The sequence below is a fragment of the Electrona antarctica genome (assembly GCF_951216825.1).
Source record: "Electrona antarctica genome assembly, chromosome: 8".
Classification (NCBI taxonomy): Eukaryota; Metazoa; Chordata; class Actinopteri; order Myctophiformes; family Myctophidae; genus Electrona; species Electrona antarctica.
This window is the reverse complement of record NC_136789.1, coordinates 9,688,300-9,708,040: the sequence shown is the minus strand read 5'-3', so window position 1 is coordinate 9,708,040 and position 19,741 is coordinate 9,688,300. Positions and strand designations below refer to the sequence as shown.

General features: G+C 42.5%; 1 protein-coding gene across 2 annotated transcripts in view; it reads right to left on the bottom strand.

Annotated features, from left to right (window-relative positions):
• LOC306927407 (cell adhesion molecule 1-like) overlaps window positions 1-19,741 on the bottom strand; it is a 350,804-nt gene that overhangs the window by 30,457 nt on the left and 300,606 nt on the right. For both annotated transcript variants that reach the window (XM_079507131.1, XM_079507132.1), the window contains 3 exons: window positions 17,598-17,756; window positions 9,594-9,690; window positions 5,861-6,033 (listed from right to left, as the gene is read on the bottom strand). In XM_079507131.1, coding sequence (XP_079363257.1) covers window positions 5,861-6,033; window positions 9,594-9,690; window positions 17,598-17,756 — 429 coding nt within the window. The remainder of the gene's footprint in view (window positions 1-5,860; window positions 6,034-9,593; window positions 9,691-17,597; window positions 17,757-19,741) is intronic.

The window sequence follows — 19,741 nt, the reverse complement described above, 5'->3', positions numbered from 1 at the left end:
TTAAACTAACAGACCTATATTATAAAACATAACTAACAGCTTGGCAGGCTGTAGATAACCAACACACCAACATAGCCAGCCCAAAATGTATGTATCACAACAACAGATAAAGCCATCAGTGAATGTCATCTTATTTGCCAATATCCGATGGCAGTCAAGGAGGGAAATATTGGCTTATATCACAATATAAGGGCTGACATTATATTGATATCGGTGCATATAATAATTACATTTAGATAGGTACTGTACATGAAACGGTGCTAACATTTGAACAGATATTCAGCACATCAGAGAGCTTGCATGCATGAGAAAGCAGAACAACAAGCCAATGAATATAGTCAGAGAACAGAGTGTCCAATGTCTGTTGATTCATTTTAGTTTCCGTTACTCAAACGAGAAATAATGAAATTCCAAGAGGACGACGATGGCCGAAGCATGTCCCACCACCACATAAGTGCTGTATAGCTTTAATCTAGATGCTACAGCTACAATCCCAGCATTGCATTATGGTACATGTCGCATGCTTGTGTCCTCTTTTGTGCCTGTACAGCTTGGCATGCTGTGGCTCTGCCACATGCACAGAATCTGGCTCTGTGGTAACGTGATTTCTAAAGCCAAAGTCTGGAAGAACTCCCAGAAGCATTAAGAGACGAGGAAGCATGAAGCAAGCAAAAAGGAACATTTCCATCAATGGGACCACTAAACGAGCCAGCGCTGTGCAATAAAATGCAGTGCTGGGTGAAGGAGTAGGGAGTAGGGGAAGGCCTCCATTATTGGGTTAGTGGCAGGCTGTAAACAAGTTCTACTCCTCTGTGCTAGAACACACTTGACTGCAAGAGGAAAGCCCTGATGTTTTTGTTGTGCCTCTGTGAAGTGGAGGGGCTGTTGAGAATTAGAGTCGTCCAGAAAGCACTAACATTGTTAGTGTCAGCTAGCTGTGTGGTGCTCTCCATCACTTAGAGTCACAATACTTGGGAATCTAATGTATGAGAGGAGATGTTGGCCACGGCCAAATTTGTTGTGGCTGCCAGGCAAGAGGGGGCAGGTTATATTGGCAGTTCGGCAATCGGCACATATCGTATAGGCAGAGGCCTGAACACACCGTGTCATACCTGGTGGAGTTTGAATTCAATTGATTTTACAAATTGGACCAGTAAATAAAAGAAAAATAAAGTCTCAACTTTTAACCCCTACACCCCTTTTCTTTTTTCTTTCAATATGTTTTACATGGCACACCCTATGTGCATTGTAGAAGACATTGAATGGCTCACAATGAGTACTTTTACAACAGTACTTTCACCAAAATTATTATAAGGAAGGTGTGTGTGTGTGTGTGACTGTGTGTGTGTGTGTGTGTGTGTGTGTGTGTGTGTGTATGTGTGTGTGTGTGTGTGTGTGTGTGTGTGTGTGTGTGTGTGTGTGTGTGTGTGTGTGTCTGCGGTACATGTAGATCTCACCTCTGCTCGTCTTTCTAACTTTGACGGAGGAGGAGGCTGTGCTAAATCATGAGCTCATGAGCTCTGCAAACGGCTCACATTCAGAGGAGTGCATGGATGTTTTGCGCATGCGTTTTGTGCGCAGCCATTGTGTAGCAGGCTTGCACGAGGAGAACAAAGTGGTAAGTGGAACATTACGTGATAAGCCAGTCCCAGCGCATGGCTCCCATTTACGAGTTGACAGTTCCATGTGATTTGCGCATGAATAAGGCACCACAGACATCAAAACATCAATAGACTGACTCAGATTTTTTTTTTAATGGCAGGTGATATTTTGATGTGAGGCTTTTAGATGTCCATGTGTTGCATTACTATCGCATAGATCTGCTTTTGTGTTTTTCTTGCCACAGCCTGGGAGCGAGTCGGAGGATGTGAGAGTGGGTCTGTGTCCAAAAAGCCTGGAGCAATTACTGGTGCATTTACACCTCAGGCTGAGTCGGGTCTTTTTGGAACCCATACTGCGGTTGTGATTGACAGATATGACCAGGAGAAAGTAGTGTTTGGTCACAAATCACTGGTTATGTCCACCGGTTTGAAATAGCGGGGGTCAGGTGTTTTTGCTCCTGTCTGTCTGTGTGTTTGTCTGTCTGTCTGTCTGTCTGCCTGTCTGTGAGCAGCTAATCTCAGATACTGCGGGACTGATCAGCGTGTCATTTCGTATTCACACTCCCACTAGTAGGCCAAGGAAGATTCACAAGCAAATGATTCAAACCCCAAATTCTCCCCACAGCTTCCTCGTGTCCTGACGGCTGCACCCCATGACTGACACAACCCTTTGAGGCAAGAGATCTGCACAACGAGGAGAGCACTGCAAATATGTGCAGAAACACACAGCATTGGGGTCATAATACTTTTATAATGTATGTAATGTTTGTTATAACTTGTATTATGTATTACTTTCAACAAAAACTAATGTTATACTGTATGCATGGATTGCTTTCTGTGCCAATTACATTTGTGCTCAAAGGAATTTCAAAAACAAGCTTATTTATTTAGCCTGCCTGGGGCAGGTTAAACATAATTCAATATTTCCTAGTGCGCCTACCGTTTTCTTCTTATATTTCCCTTGTGCTCCTAAAATTGTCTCCAGAGTTTTTGACCTTTTCCTGTCCCTGGACTTTTGATTCTGCCTGTGGTTTGGTTGCCAATAAATTGTTTAAATAACTGCTCTGCCTCCACTTCTGCTGCGTTTGGGCCCCATCTCTCCTGAAGCACATTGCGGAGAGGGCAGGTTCAATGCAATGGAAAGAAATGACAATATAATGTTATTGGTGTTCAAATGCAATTTCATGACCAAACATAAACAACACAGAAGCTGCAGCACTCTCTATCACTGCAGGCGAAGGTCTAAAGCTTAAAGCGTGAATACTGTCCGTAGCTGAATCCGGGTTAAGTAATCAAGTACTTATTCATCTCATCTGTTCTCATCTGTCTGAACGTTTTTCGAACTGTAGTAAAATTACTCCAGTAAAGTAATACAACAATTTATAATAGCTGGAACCCTTTGTAATTCATAGTAATGTTATTATGCAAGTGTTACTAATGCACTGCAATGTGTAATTCCCAACGCTGCACATGTGCACGCAACAAATAAACACAAAATACAGGCAGATGCATGTGTGAAGCGCTGGCAGTACGCTACAGTCTACTGGTAGCTGTGTGAAAAGGCAGGTGGCAATATGCCGTTTCCTGGACGTTGAGGGCCACTCGTACTGTTAACTTACAACCGCCATTCACGCCTTATTTTTTATTTTTTGTAATGTTTTTTGTGGCTTTCGCCTTTTATTTTATATTTTTTAGGGAGGGATAGACAGTAGGCTGACAGGACGCCTTTTCACGCCTTTTTACAACTGTACTCGTAACACTTCGGTTCGGGTGCGATGACAATTAAAGTTCCGCTGGCTTATGCTGTCTATAGGAACGCAGTTTTTAGAATCGTGATATCTCACATTCTTCTTTTTGGCTCAAAACAAGTTTGATTTGTGGCTCATTTCTCTAAAAGATATGATCCTAGGTTACAAAATGCATGTTATGTGTGAATTAAATAACAATCGTGGGACCTGTTACATAGCGATTATTCACTTCCTGGGTCTCGCCGTATTAAAAGACTGGCCGGCGGTTTTGGATTACACTTTTCCGACACCAGATGGTAATGTCGGCGGTAAATGAGTTAAACCAGAGTCATTGTTCAAACTCCTGTAATCATCTATTTAGCAAATCCACTTTTTCTTTGTTAAATCCTTCTGAAAACAGCAGCCATATAATTTCTCCATGGACCCAGGAGCTAGCAGAAATGATATGAGAAAGTCATTTTGGCCGGGGAAAATGTCCTGCTTTGGGAGCAAACGTTATTGGTATCAATGGTATCAGTGTGTAATTGGATAAGGCTGGGGGATGGAGGGAACAGGGGGAGAAATGACATTTTGGATTAACAGAGAGCCACAGAGACAGAGAAAAGAGTGATGATGATGATGGCCGATGGAAGGAAGGAAGGAGATGAAGAGAAAAGAGATGCAGAGGCACTGTATTGTAGTACTGTACACACTGTGTGTACGAATAACAATGTTATGAATTATGACCTTCCACAGCTACAGTCAGGGGGTTGTAGTAAAGGGAAAAGTTATTAAGTAAGCCTACATAAATGAAAATTTCCTCGCGTGCACAACTGCGCACGCACGCACGCACGCACGCACGCACGCACGCACGCACGCACGCACGCACGCACGCACGCACGCACGCACGCACGCACGCACACACACACACACACACACGCACACACACACACGTAAGCAATGTTCCAGCTGACTTTGAAGCTAATATTTGATGCAGTCAAGTAGCCTAATAGGAATGTAAGAGACACATAATATATCATCAAACTTGACCTTTAAATAATGACATGGTGGTAGTAGTGAATCTAGTGATGACCAGAAATTATAAAGAGTTAGTGAGTAACAAATATCAACAAAATGCCCGATCGGCGGTCGCACCAGAAAATGTCAGAATGAAATTAATTAGTTATTGTGGGACCAGAGCTTGGTGAACAAAACAGTTTTCTCCACATTTTTAGTGCAGTGCAAGCGTATTTAGCCGAGGACAAAAGGAAGCATACAGTAATCAGCATTAGCTCGTTACACAGTAGTTCCAACCATGTACTGTACGTACTGTACTCCTGCCTTGCGAGAGTCACAACTTACTGCAAAACACACACTGCATCTATACAGTGTGTCAATGTATGTGGTGGCAGATCAGAAATGTAAAAGAAAACAGGGTTGTCTGATACAGCTAAAAAGATATCTTCCCCCTAAATGCATCCACCCAAATGAATTTAACTCACATGCCAAATACATACTAGAGTGACCGGATCTTAAAGGGATTGTGACATTAAAAAAAAAAGGTTTTTGTAATTTTTCTTAATTTTGATGTACTCAATTGCACCCAAAAAAACTGAACTTTTAACATTCAGTTGATTTTCTGTGGTCTGGGGTTTTCTGGCTCAAACAAGTGCTCTGATATTCCTGCTGTTTGTGATGTAAGAGCCAGCAAATCCCATATATGTCAATGGGATTTGCCAGCAGATGTCACTGTTTCCACTGTTTTGCCTGTTTTCATTGCAGCTCAAAAGGCTCCCAAACCCCAGAGAAAACTCCAGACCACAGAAAATCCACTGAATGTTCAAAGTTAAAGGGAAACTTCACCTTTTTTGCAAAAATATATATGTTAAAGACGTTTAGAAGATTTAGAACACTTTCCTGGGTGTCTTTTTATGTGTAATAATGTGGTTTTAGATATTTTAGATGTTAGCAGTGAGCCCAGTGTCTCTGATATCATCGACACTGGGCTCACTTACTTCCTGGACTACATGTCTCAGTAAGACAGCCCTCCCCCTATCCACAAGGAGGAGCAGTGCACCAAAGCATTATGGGAATTCTATCCAGGAAGGAAGTGAGCCCACTTCCGATGACATCAGAGACACTAGGCTCACTGCTAAAATCTAAAATATCTAAAACCACATATTACACACATAAAGACCCCAGGAAAGTGTTCTAAATCTTCTAAACGTCTATATATTTTTGCAAAAAGGGTGAAGTGTCCCTTTAACGTTTTTTTGGGTGTAATTGAGGTCATAAAACCTAAAAGAATAACGAAAAATAAAAATTAATGAAAATTAATGTCATGAAACCTTTAAGGGTTAAGAGATGGACCTGGGTTTCCCCGTCAGCAGAAGGCAGTGGTGAGAAACTCAAAAGGGCATGAGCGACTGCAGAGGAATAAAGTGGAGTTTAAAGCTGAAGTGATGACGAGTGAGAACGCAGGCTAACAACACGGAGGAGACGTACAGTATAGCCTCCCTGACGCCAACGTACCATAAACGTAGAGGATGTAGTCGTCGTAGGACTCGCCCACGGCGTTGGCGGCCAGGCATCGGTACGTTCCGTTGTACGACTTGTTGAGGTTCTCGATGTACAGGTCACTGCCCGTGATGACGGCGTGGGACGGCACGTCGTCGTCCACCTTCACCCAGCTGATCCGCTGTGGCCTGAAACGAAGGCGACGAAATGAACGGCATCCTGTTATTATCAGCACTATATATCCTGTTGTCAGTTCAAATTGAGGGTTGTTAAGAGGTGCACGCACATCCACAAATTTCATCGGGTGCAGGATCCAAAAGAATAACTAAGAAAGGAAAGAGGAGATCCGCACACCCTTTTAAAAGCTCCCAAAACAATTTATTGACAACAGAGCGGAAAACAATACGTTTCGGCCTCAGGGGTATTGTTTTTCGCTCTGTTGTCAATAAATTGTTTTGGGAGCTTTTAAAACGGTGTGCGGATCCTCCTCTTTCCTTTCTTTGTTGTTGGTTATTATCAGCACTATATCCAGTGGTGGAAAAAGTACTCAAATGTTTTACTTAAGTAAATATATAAATAGTGCAGTGTAGAGGTACAGTACTCCGTTACAAGTAGTATTCAAAATGTACTCAAGTAAAAGTACAAAAGTATTGGCATCAAAATGTACTTAAAGTACTAAAAGTACTCATATTGCAGAATGTCCCATTTCACATGTTCAAAATGTGCACAAAATCTTTTGAAAATAGCCGATCTACAAGCTCACAATGCGTCGCAGTGCGACACATTGTGAGCTTGTAGATCTGCTATTTTTGAGTTGAGCTTGTTTTTTTTATATTTTGTTTCTATTTTCAATTTTTCACAAAATACACAGACCACCCGTCCACAGCCCTCCCCCCTCCCCACATACAAACCCACATACATAGAAGACAGCACAGTTAAAGCATAATAACAATAATAATAATGAAAATAAAATACAAAAAACGTGGAAAAAAACAAAAAACAAAACAAGAAGAGACAAATCTACTATACAAAAATTAAGTTGTTTCCGGAAGCAATAGATCCAGACTGAGAAAATAACTAAACTAACCTACTGTATAACATTTCTGATACAGGTAAGGACAATTTTTCCATAATAATTCAAATAAGGTCGCCAAATCTTTAAAAACACAGCTTGTTTTTCAGGCTTGCGTTGCCGCGCCCCTCATGAGCAGACCTGGAGCAGACCTGTCGTTGAGCCCAGCAACAATGTCTGCATTAATCCCGTCTACAAGTAGGCCTACCTTAATTCTGACAACACAAAATAGGTGAGAATCTGGATAATTTTACTTGCCAGCACATGGGAGGACCTGTGTATGAAAGGATGAGGATGAAAATGTATCGGCACACTGGAATTAAAGTTTTGAAATGATGGGAAAAAAAGGCATTAATGTACTGTAATTAAATCTCTGTGCTTCTCTCATGTAAATACAGGAACATTTTAATGGATGTTGTTTTCCCCCTCGACTTCCATTGTTCAGGCGCTCATGTGTAGGTGGACGTGTCACAGTGTAGGAGTATGTACACTCATTGGCAGTCTTTGCCACCTCTCTGACTCGGCAGGAGTCCATGACAATGAGCTTGTAGAGCCATGCACACTGTTGTGCACACTGCCGACTGCCGTGCACACTGCCGAGGGAGAGGTGACAAGGAAACAAGGACACAACACCTCTATTTGGCCCCCCGCAACTTCCAATAGCCACAATTGCAGGCAGCACACTGTTAGTTCTCTTGAGCACATAGCCATAGAGGCTCCAACCCAGAACGTGACAAGAGAGGCCATAGCCTCTCTTGTCACGTTCTGGGTTGGAGTTTTAACTTCTTGTTCCCTCCCCTGAAAAAGAGATTTCTGGGCACGGGAAATGAAAAAGAAAATAATGTGAGCGAGCGAGTAAGAGAGAGTGAGAGAGGAGATAAAGAAATGACGTAGAATAACATAATATATACAGTATGTGGGACTACGGACGAAAAGGAGCTTATAGCTAAATCCGTCATGTTTACATGAGATCATGTTCAATTGATTGAATTCAATCATGTATCGGATGTTCATTAACGTGCACTGTCCCGTAGATAAACAAATAAAATAAAGCAAAGCAGCAAATTGCAATACCCAATAGGCCTATAAAATATATAAATGAACATTGCGTCCAGTCTGCAAGGACGCATCAACGCGTGTCAACGCGTTTTTCGGAAAACCGCCGAAAAAACGCTGCTAAAAATCCAAAAAACGCAACAGTGTGCAGCAGTGTCCATGACAACGGAGAAACCTTGTAGAGTCAGAATAAATATTAATTCACAGGAAAAAAAGACATTCCCAAGATGTAAGAGAGAGAAATTACCTAAAAAAGAGAGAAAGTGGTTTATTTTTTTGGGGGGGGGTCAAAGGGAATGCTCTCATACAAGGGAATGAGAGCAGGAGAGAGAAGACAGACAGACGCAGAATGTGCGTGTGTGGATGCGGGGGCGGGGGGGGGGGGGGGGGGGGGACTGCTGCAAAGAGAGTGGAAGGGCGGCCGTCTAGAATACAAATGGCCACATGCAGCCGGGGCAGCCTGCGCTATCTGCTGGTAATGACTGCACAACTCTCACCAGCGCTAATGAAAATGACTTACAATTCCCTGCTCTCTGTATTGATTGTGTTTTCATCTTTATATACAGAGAGAGAGAGAGAGAGAGAGAGAGAGAGAGAGAGAGAGAGAGAGACACAGAGAGACAGAGAGAGAGAGAGACTGAGCTTGTATCCTTGACACACCAGCCAAGTACAGTACAGTATGTAAACTGCAGTGTGGTATGGATGTACCCTAAGTTACAGAGACTGAAAGAAAAAGAGAGAAAGGGCCTGTGTGTGCGTGTATGGCGCATGCACGCACACATGCACCAATCAAAAGAGAGAGCACAGAAGTTCATTGTATTTGTGTTACGCCGTGCTTACCAATTCAATACAGGAAGTTAGGAACACATTAAAAATAATGATCAGACATGATTCGAGTTTTCGTTCCAGTTTGTCATGTACGTCCACTGTCCAAATTGGATGTTAGAGGTGAGACCTGTGCCAGGTCCCATCACTTGATGACAAGGCCACTGTACGACGTGTACGTGTTCACACTGGAACCCCAAATCAGATCTTTGGCTTATCCAGATTGGAATCAGATTGGTTTTGATTTGAAAACCACACGGAATCAGAATTTTTAATCCAACTTCAATCTGGATAGGAATTCAGATTTGCGCTGGATTTGGCTGTGACCTTTGAACTCGCTGAGATGACATCAACGTTTCCCTACATGTGTAGCCATTGCTCTCTCCTGTAGCGCTCTAGCTTAATGCATGTGCTTCCTGCAATGCATTAACATCACATAAGCTGGCTAACTGTGTGCACCCGCCCTGGAATGCTAATGTCCTTCTATCTAACAAGACAGAGCTTCCCATCTCTCTTTTGGAGTCAGGTATGAAACATTGAAATTAATACATATTCATATGCATTATGCACACATTCTCTGAAGGTATGTGCACACAGTACACATGATTGAATGTGCATGTGAGTGCATGCTTGCATTCTCTCCCCATACACATACTGTAGTATATCTAATTGTGTGTATATCTAACCCCTGTGGGGGTGTGCGTGCGTGTGCGTGTGCGTGTGTGTGTGTGTGTGTGTGTGTGTGTGTGTGTGTGTGTGTGTGTATGCGTGCATGACTGTGCATGCGTGCCTTACTGTGGTTTGCCTTTAGCCAAACATGTCAGTTCTAGATTTTCGCCTTCCCTGGTCAGACCCTGTGGAAACTCCACCAAGATCTTCACTTCTGGTTTGTCTGGAAGAATGAGAAGAATAAGAGAGGGGGTTATTGATAATGAAGTGTACACTTAAATAATTAAACACAAATAACAAGATAGATATTTAATGGTCCAGAAAAATAAATCCCAGACCTTTTCATTAAATTCTGCTAAAACAACATCATGTAAAAGTGTACATTTTAAAGTAAAATTATCACATTTCCCTTCCTTCAATGTTTCACCACAACACAACAGAGGTTGGAGGCAAGGCTTTTTGCCAGCTAGCTTTCAGATTTGACCAGTGCAGATAATAATATAGAGATCTGTTTCCAAGAGAAATTGATATACGCCTTTTAAAGCATCATTAACAACCACCTCCGATACCACGAGTCTGTCCTGGAATATATCCGTATAGTCATGAACATTTACATAATCTCGAACAACAACAACCACCACCACCATGAGTTTTTCCTGGAACAGATCCTTTGTGGCAAACGTGTCAACTGGAGAGAAGATCCAAATATAATAGAAAATAGCGATGCAAACACACAGCCTAATGATTAATGCATGTTCCTGGGAGCTATGCCTTTGGAACACAACTTTACTTTGAATAAGGGTGAAAAATCTATCGTAATGCTCACTTGTTCAACAAGGTGACATTAACATATAGCTACCGTAAAACAATCTATTTTTTCTCCAGACTTGTTCACTGCCTTAACTCTTTTCACTGTAGCCAAGGGGTTATACAGTATTTAGTATTTATACAGTATTTAGGGGTTATACAGTATTTAGTATTTATACAGTATTTAGGAAATTGCAAAAAGCAGTTGAAAAGTCTGCCAAAAAACAAAAATAGAGAATATTAGACTGTTGGAAAATACAAAATAATTGAGTGAATGTTGATTTGACACTAGGTGCTGCTATAACTTTGTTGTATATGAGATATATATATATGAGATTGAATTCCTATAGTATAGTAAGTACAATTAAAATACATCTTAAAGATTCCACTTACATGTATTCATTATAATGTTTGACTTTATTAATGTGGCTTACTAGGTCACTGGGATAATAATAATGCAATCCTGGGGAATTGTGAGTGTTTGCCTATCGTATATTACATATTGTGATATTGCGTATATTGTATATTGTTATCATATGAGGGCAAAAAGCTGCCTTCAATTAGGTAGGGCGTGTAATCACCAATAACAACAGTCTGTTTGCCTATCGGCAACCATCCATCTATAAATGCACCACGTCTCTGTATGTCTGTTAGTCTGTATGTGTGTACGGCTGTAATGCACGTAAGTCTAGAACCGTTCCCCCCACCGACTTCACCCACACACAAGTTCCACACCCCCACAGGGAGTGCAGTGCCCGGTGTCGATTCGGTCGGATCCACAGTTGTCCAGAACCGCCACAAAAGGCCTCTGCCTGGGCTCTGGACAGGGCCACTGCCCAGGGCCCATATATGGAGCTGGCCTGTTCTGACATCACAACACTCCATATTTGGGCATGCCTGACACAGAACTCCATAGGAATAAAGGGACACAGAGAGACAGATACAGAAATCTCCATATATGGGCATAAAAGGGACACAGACAGATGGGTGCTCTACAGCCGGGCACCAGTCTAGTACTACTAATAATACAATTATTAATAATAATCACACCCGTGTGAAGTGAGGGGCGCATTTATCATCGTACATCATCCATTCATTGTCAATGGGAATTTGTGTAGGACACAAACAGCCGATTTGCTCAGACACAAAGTATGACGTAAATTCTCCAATCATTGCCAATGGCATTTAATGTTTGTGTTAGAACAAAAATCTACACTCTAGCTGAATATAGGAGGGGCTAGCGCCCCTCAATAATAATAATAATAATAATAATAATAATAATAATAATAATAATAATAATAATAATAATAATAATAATAATAATAATAATAACAATAACAATAACAATAATAAATATAGCTGCAAGCAGCGATAAGGCGGGACCAAGAAAGAAGACAATACGCAATAAGAACAATATGCACACATAAGACTCACGGGCTGAGTTGTCGGTACCCAGATTTGAACACACAACCTTGTGGTCAAAGGACAAGAGCTCTACTGACTGAGCTACACGGAGACAATCAGTTACTTCATTGTAAACAGCAAAATCATTGTGTTTTTGATGACAATTATGTGTGTCCTTGTTTTGGGCATGTCACTATCCATTACTACAGTGTGTTAACTGTTCATGTTTTCACGTACAAACTTCTCTTCAACTGAAATTTCAGGTAATGGTCCATAGATTGTGAGAACAGGCAGAAAATAAGGTATAAGCATTTCAATATATAAGTATTAGGTGGTCTTTACACGAGAACGGTGTTCATAGAAAACGGCAAAATAAAGTATCGTTTGCTGGGGTCCCTTTAGACGAGAATGGTGTTTTCAGGAGGGGAAAACGCAACAAAGTGAAAACACCTTCCAGAGTGGAAATATTTGAGAACGCTGTTTCCTCCCGTCTCCATGTAAACAGGCAAAACGCAAAACTTATGACATCAGGGCTCACGTTGGCTCACAACGCATATGTTTATTACATTGATGCAGAGCCATATATGATATAATAGAGTTCCTACAATGAACAAGCCTCCCTCCTCGCCTACAAAGCGCTGTTCATCAGCGATGGTGAATGTAAAACCATGATGTAAATAAAGACGGCAGCAGCGTTTATGTAGCCTAACCATCCCGTGGCGCGCTCTGCCTGCATGCTCTGGGCTGCCTGTCAACCTGTGTGTCACTCGTTGTGTTAGTAGAAAGCAGGCAGCGAGCGACGGCCACAACCCCGTTGTGGTCTGGAAGCGTCATTCAAAACCCTGATGGGTTGCGTGAAGGGGGAGTTACCTGGTTCTTCTTCTCGTACGTGGGTGACTGGTCTATTTGGCAGCCTGTTACGCCACCTAGCGGCATTATAGCGTTTTCATAAGGTGTGCGTTCTCATCATAGAGCTATAAAGGATAGAGGCCGAACCGGAGTGTTAGCCCCTCCCCCCCGCTATTCATTTCAGTGGAAGTTGCTCAGTGGCGTTTTGAAGCACCCGGAAGACTGCCGGAAGTATAATTATAACTCAATGGCTCGAGCGAGCAGAAATTGAGGTCCGGGCTTACGCACGTGACATCATGAACGTCCGTCCACCTCCATTAAAGTGCTGCAATTCCACATTTCGCCAGTAGGTAGTGGCATCTTCAACGTTGGATAGCCTTACTGGGGGCTTGGTTCTCATGTAAAGGGTCAATAAAAAATGAGAACGCAACGGGACTTTGCCGTTTTATCTGGAGACCGTCGCCGTCTGAAAGAGGTCTTAGATCGGCCATGTCTCACCTAGACACATGATCTGACGCAAATTTCGACCTGATGGTCAAGATTCAATGTATTCCTCGAGCAAACAGGACGGCTCTATTAGCTCAATGGTAAAAGCTTTGACACTTAAGCAGGAAACCAGGTTAAAATCTGGGGTGGAAGAGGAATGTTGCATAGTGCTGCTTTAAACGGGTGCCCCCCGCTTTAAACACGGGAGGTTTGGTTGTGATTGGCTTCCCCATTACAGTCTCATTTTGTCTCTTGCCAGAGGAACAGTTTGTCAACAGTTCACTGGTCTTGACATGCTGTCCACTGACCTTTTAGCTCCGTCAGAAACAACCTTTAGCTCGTCCATTATCATGACTGCTTGATGTTTCACATCATTCAACCTCTACAACACCTCCTCCAATCACTGTGATGGACAGTCTGCTTAGCAGATCTACAACGCTGCAACCTCAGCTCTCAAGTTCCAGCCATATTTCTTTCTCTCTCTCCAGTTTGGAATAACATGACATCCACAACATTTAGCTTTAAATGAGCTCATATTGCTCATGACTCCTGTATTGGGAAGAGAGTGCTTGCTGTTGTTTGCCGAATCGTTTGAGGGTAGACTTTACCCCACATAAACTGAAAACAGCTGGCTAGATTTGGATCTTAGCAAATAAAATGAATGGAAGGCATCAAATAATTAACCACCATACCTTTCATTTAGCTGAATAAAATCAAACAACAATTACTGGCACTGACATAATGGGTTTTAAGCAGTTTAAGTAAAAACAACCCATCTCCCAAGGGTCTAGCGCATTGTAATGGGGATACTCCCGCGTGTTACTGGCTGATAGCCACTCCCGACCTACTACAACTAAGGATGAAACTTAATTTGGGCCTCTGGGACGGAATTAATGGAAATATAAGTGACATATTTCTCTGATGACTGGTTGGCTAAGCTAGAGCTTATTGTCAGGCAATTCTGCTTGTCTGCTTGATTCCCTGACAGTTTGTACACAGTACAATTCTCACTTTTAAGTCTTAGGGACCTATTATTGGGCAAGCGGATTGCCTGAAGCGTGCAGTGAACAGCCAAATTGACCATTTCTGGAAGTGAAATGTTGTCTACCTGCCTGCATGTGTTTGGTGTTGCCTTATTGCCCAATATGACAATTATGAACACAGATGCATTATAATGACTTCTGTTCTTGTAACCAAGTGGAGTAGTGGACCCGTACAGGACACTTAGTTTATGCATTGTCCTGACTTTTCATGACATGTACATCTCAATCATTATTAACCACATTATCATGTTACAATGACTTAATTTTTATAATAACGATAATGTTCTCCTTCTTTGTGGGTTTTGGAAAGAGTATCAGTTCCTGTAAATGTCTTCTTTGTTGGTGTAAATCTGTGATTGGCTAGGGCCAATCCTTCCATAAACATTAGATCTGCTAGCTCACACCACGTCGCAGTTCAACAAAGTGACATATTTATCTGATGACTGGTTGACAAGCGTTGTGAGCTTGTAGATCGGCTATTTTGCTTTGATCATTTACATAACGGGCCCATGTTTTACTCGTTTCAAAGACAAACATTGTACTTTTGACTCCTCTACATTTCTCGGAAGGAGAAACAATGTATTATGTAACCACTGATTCCCCGCTCACAGGGTTGGACAAGGTCAAACAGCATAATAGCGAGGTGCATTGATCGTTCATTGTTATTTTCATCACACTAGTTGTCAGAGGTGCACCCAGTTGTCTCCAAAATCACATAATTGTCTGTTTCACTTTAGTATGAATCCCTATGCTTGAATCCAACACAACTGCTGTGTCATGATGTCCAGTATATTGTATTGCAATTTTGAACAGATAATATTTAAACATTTAAAAGTAACAATGGAAAATATAGACAGTATAAATGCTTTCAAACCAAGCAGCACGGCAATGAGTTGGACACTTCCAGGGTGGTGAGTTCTATCGTCCTTCTCAGTGCTCTTTCAGAAGCTCTTTTGTAGGGTCAAAGAACAGAGCAGTCTTTGGAACAAAAGCTGAAATCGATATTTATTTCAATGCTTTAAATTCAACCACTGGCGAGTCTGGTGTATTATTGCAGAGTTGAAAATACTACTGCTGGCTAACAAGGAAAATCTGAGCATCAATGGCCTTTTGTAAGAAACCCGTCATGGCCTTCAGAGCATTTAATGAAACAATGATCTGGAAGTGGGTAATTCTTCCTCAACAGCCATTAAATGGCCCGTTTGCATTTATTTGAAAAGCTAAGACCCCAATGTGATTGAAGAAGGGAGCCTTACTGTATAAACCATTCTGCTGAGAACAAGGAGAGGGAGAGAGACAATAAAACAGGACAATCACCAATACTGTATTTCTTACTTTCTTAGTTCCGTTTATTTTATTCAATTAACACAGCAGCTAATGCATAATTCTCACACACACACACACACACACACACACACACACACACACACACACACACACACACACACACACACACACACACACACACACACACACACACACACACACACACACACACACACACACACACACACACACACACACACACACACACACACACACACACACACACACTTAAAATACTATAATGTGCCTTTACATCACAGCTGCATTTTGGCCTGTTTGTTTACCCAGCAATAATGTTCTTAGTACTTAAAGATCATCAACAGTGGACTAAACTTTACTGTCTGCCCTTCCCAGCCAACACCAGACATTCTTTGTCTGGCTATCCATTTGCCTAAATCACAAAGTGTCATTGGCTGGTGCTTAATCTTTGTGATGGACACGGGCGACAAGCCAAGATTTCTACTCAGCGGGCAGCGGCACGCATGGATTTAGATAACAAGCCCTGGCCTGGATATTGTCTCCACTCTGGGCACTACATGTTCTGTCCTGCAACTTCTCACAACTTGCAATGTCAACCAACATTCTCATCTTACAAAAGAAAACGAACATGAAAGCTGCTGTAGTCTGAAGTCGCAATGGTGGAACTTTTGATGAGGAACACAAACCTCTGTGCCGGATCCAGATACTGCCGTCCCACTGGAAATGAACTGGCGTCTATGGTAGGCGAGGGAGCCATTATCATTATGGTAACTGAATTATTTGCTTTATAATGTGCCTCACCTCATAAGCACTCAAGACAGAGCTATCCATCGTCCCGCGGCCAGATGAACTAGTGACCGTAAAGGGAGACGCAAGCAGGAAACGGAGCAGAGCCGTTTGCACTGCTCATGAGCATCAACAAACATTACAGGCTTATTTAATTTCTTTGTCCCCTGACAATGTGTTGTTTTTTCCTTTTTCCATTTACTATTACAGAGTGAACTCCATTAGCAAGTCCCATGCACTCAACAATTTCAACACTCATCATCTCACACAATGTAATGTGGGAGTAATGCACCCAAGACAAACCATACAAGCCATACAGCAATGCGGTTTATAGATAGTTGTGATTTCTTGAGCTAGCCTTCTAAATTAATTCATTAATTCATTAATCATTATTTTAGGGGAGATCGAAGACAAGTTCATGGATTGGCACGATGGTCAGCTGACGCAGGGGCGCTGGAAGGTATTTATACCAGAGGGGGCTGAAGGGTGGGAGGCAAATTGCGGCCGAGTGTAGCGAGGCCGCGCGAAATTCCGGGTCTTATTCGGGTATAATTGGCCTAATAATGACTTATTTAGGACCTAGCACCGCAGCATCATGTACACGAGAGAGAGAGAGAGAGAGAGAGAGAGAGAGACTCGTATCGCACACAGCAGTGTAGTGTCTCCACTCTCCATATATGATCTCTCTCTGGAAGAAGCTGTATATGAACTGTGCGGCCGCACTGAGCGTTCCAACACAAACACTCGACAAACATCTCTAACACACACCTGTTATACTTACTATTAGTTGTCGTTGTGTTGTTATTTCCACCTCCTCCTCCTCCTCATCCGAGTAACCAACCAAGTTAATCATAATAACAGTATTTGACTCTTATTGTGTTGTTGTTTGGGTTAGATTTCTTTAAACTACAATACGTTTAGCGTCTCGTCATGTTGTTGTGTCTATCTGTCGCTGTGCAATCTGCACGCTCTGATAGACATGTCAAAAATCCTCTCCACCAGCAGGGGGTGCTGGTGCACCCTCCGCACCCCCCTTCCAGCGCTGATGGCTGACTGGAGAGTGATGGATAGTAAAGGGTGATCTGATTTTCTGATTTATGTATATATTGGCGAGTAGGAAAGATAGATGCACAAGGAGCATTAAGAGGTCACGCCATGCCAGACATCCATGAGTCTAAGTTATCAAGCCTACAGGGAAACATAATTCCCCAATAATTATAGGACTCAATACTCAATAACAATGTACACTGTACAAAAGAAAACTTCTGTGGAGCTTTAGATGGTTTTTACTCCAAAACCATCAACTAAGCATGTATCATCATATGTCAGTACATTGTGATCTGCAGGTGTCAGGGGTGATTAAATATGTAAAAGGTACACAGAAACTTAGTAAATTACTTGTGTGTCCTGTGGTTATTTTCATGTGTGCATTGTGTTATTATTGTCTTACATTGCACCTCGAGGAACTTCTGTGCTTGGAAGTCCTTGACTGCGGGGTGGTCGACGATGCACATCACTGGCATGCCATCATCCTCCTTGCTGACAGTGAATGTTAGCCGACTCGTTACTGTGTACATCTTGTCATATGCGAGTTCCACTTTTGGCTTTCCTGAGGAAAGAACAAATACAAACACTTATTATTATCCCACGATAATTTTCACCTGGTGCAAATGCCTAAGCAGTATTCCTGGGCACTACTCCCCCTCTGCCAACTTGGGGAGAGCCCCGAACTGAGCTCATGCTTCCTTCAATACATGAGGAGTGAACAGGTTGCTTCTTGTCACCTGACAGGGGGGTCGAGTTTCCCCGGTAGGACGCACTGTAGCGCGTGGAAGGAACACGTTATTCCAACCAGTTCTGTTACGCTCCATTAAGCGCCCCGGCTGACCAGAGGAAGGCAGTATAGAGACCAGTATAGAGACCATGTTTTTGTGAGGGTAGGACACTGGGAGAACATGCAAACTCTACTCAGAAAGGCCCTTTCGCCAACCCCACCAGAGAGAACAACCCCCCCCCCCCCCAGCGCCCACAACATCCCCGGCGGGAATTTAACCCACATTTTAAAACTGTTCTATAGCCGATCTACATCGAAATGTTGCGAGCCATAATCGGTACTTCAATATAGACAATCTGGCTATTTGAACTATTCAAAAATGTTTTTCAAAATAGTAAAAAAATAAAAATAAAAAAAAGGCAAAAGGCAAATAAATGTAGGCATAAAGGGAAAGGCACTGCCGAAAATAAGCCCCCATTTTTTATTAGAATGAATCTCATAAATTGTGTAAATTTTCTTTGTTGCTCTGTAAAGCATTATGTAACAAACCTGTTCAATTAAAAGCTTCACAATTTAAATTGGGCTGCAGAACATAATGACACCTTGCAATAACAGCACAACCTTGTGATATTACTATGCAGAGTGAGGTGTGTGAAGTGTCCTTGGGAGTGGTCAGAGGAGGTGAATCAGCTGAAACTGACCTGTCAGGGGCCGCTGTGCCATTTCATGAAGTGAGATATAGTGTATACTTAGTGTTGTGTCCAACAAGCTTCCATGCGCTCTGTTTCCCCACACCAATTAGTAGCTGTACTGCGACACCTCGCAAACTACAATGAATAGACTAACTCAAATCATGAAGGCAGTGTCCAATTGCTGTGAAACTTTGCACGCACATTTCCACTACGTTGAGAAACAAACAAACAAAAAACAAAAACATGTTTATAATACTCCTACACATTTTGTCCAAACATCACAAACGCTCCTGACCTGGTGGAGACCTGTGCTCCGAGGAGCACTTGTTCTACTCTTATATGTTTCCTGCTGGTGTAGGGCAGGGTCAATGTTTTATCTCCCTGCTGGTGTAGGGCAGGGTCATTGTTTTATCTCCCTGCTGGTGTAGGACGATAAAAACATTTATATTTATAGTCTTCCTGCTGGAGTAGGACGGTGTCATTGATTCATCCATTTGTACGGTCTTCCTGCAGGCGTAAGGAAGGGTCATTGTTTTATCCATTTTGTAGAGTATTCCTGCTGGAGTATACGACACTTACGACAGGGTCCGTGTTTTATCCATCTATTCTGTACAGTGTTCCTGCAGGGATAGAGCAGGGCCATTGTTTTATCCATTTTGTAGAGTCTTCTTGGACAGGGTCATTGTTGTGTCCATTTGTAGAGCCCTGCTGGGGTAGGGCATGGGTCTAGGGCAGGAGTCATTGAAATCACCCTGTGGTTTTCTTGAGGCTAATCACTGCTCTCTGGCCCCTGTCAATCAATGAAGTACCCTCCTCCTTCATCAGCACAAGCTGTCTCTCTCTCACTAGCTGTAGCCACATCTACCAGAGAGCTGCAGACGTTTTCTGCTGTCTCCCAGCTTCTTTTCCGGGTTTTTAGACAGCTGGTGGATGGAAATTAAGCTCCACCCCCGTGGCTGACTGCCGCGGAGGAGAGCGTTTCCGGGAATCTGGCCGTCGCGGCAACCTGCCGCGTGGGTGGAGCTTCTTTTCCATCCACCAGCTGTCAAAAAAATCACACCCGTGTGAACTGAGTGGTGCAACTACACATTTATTGTTATAGTTACTGTACATTAGAACCAGGAAAGC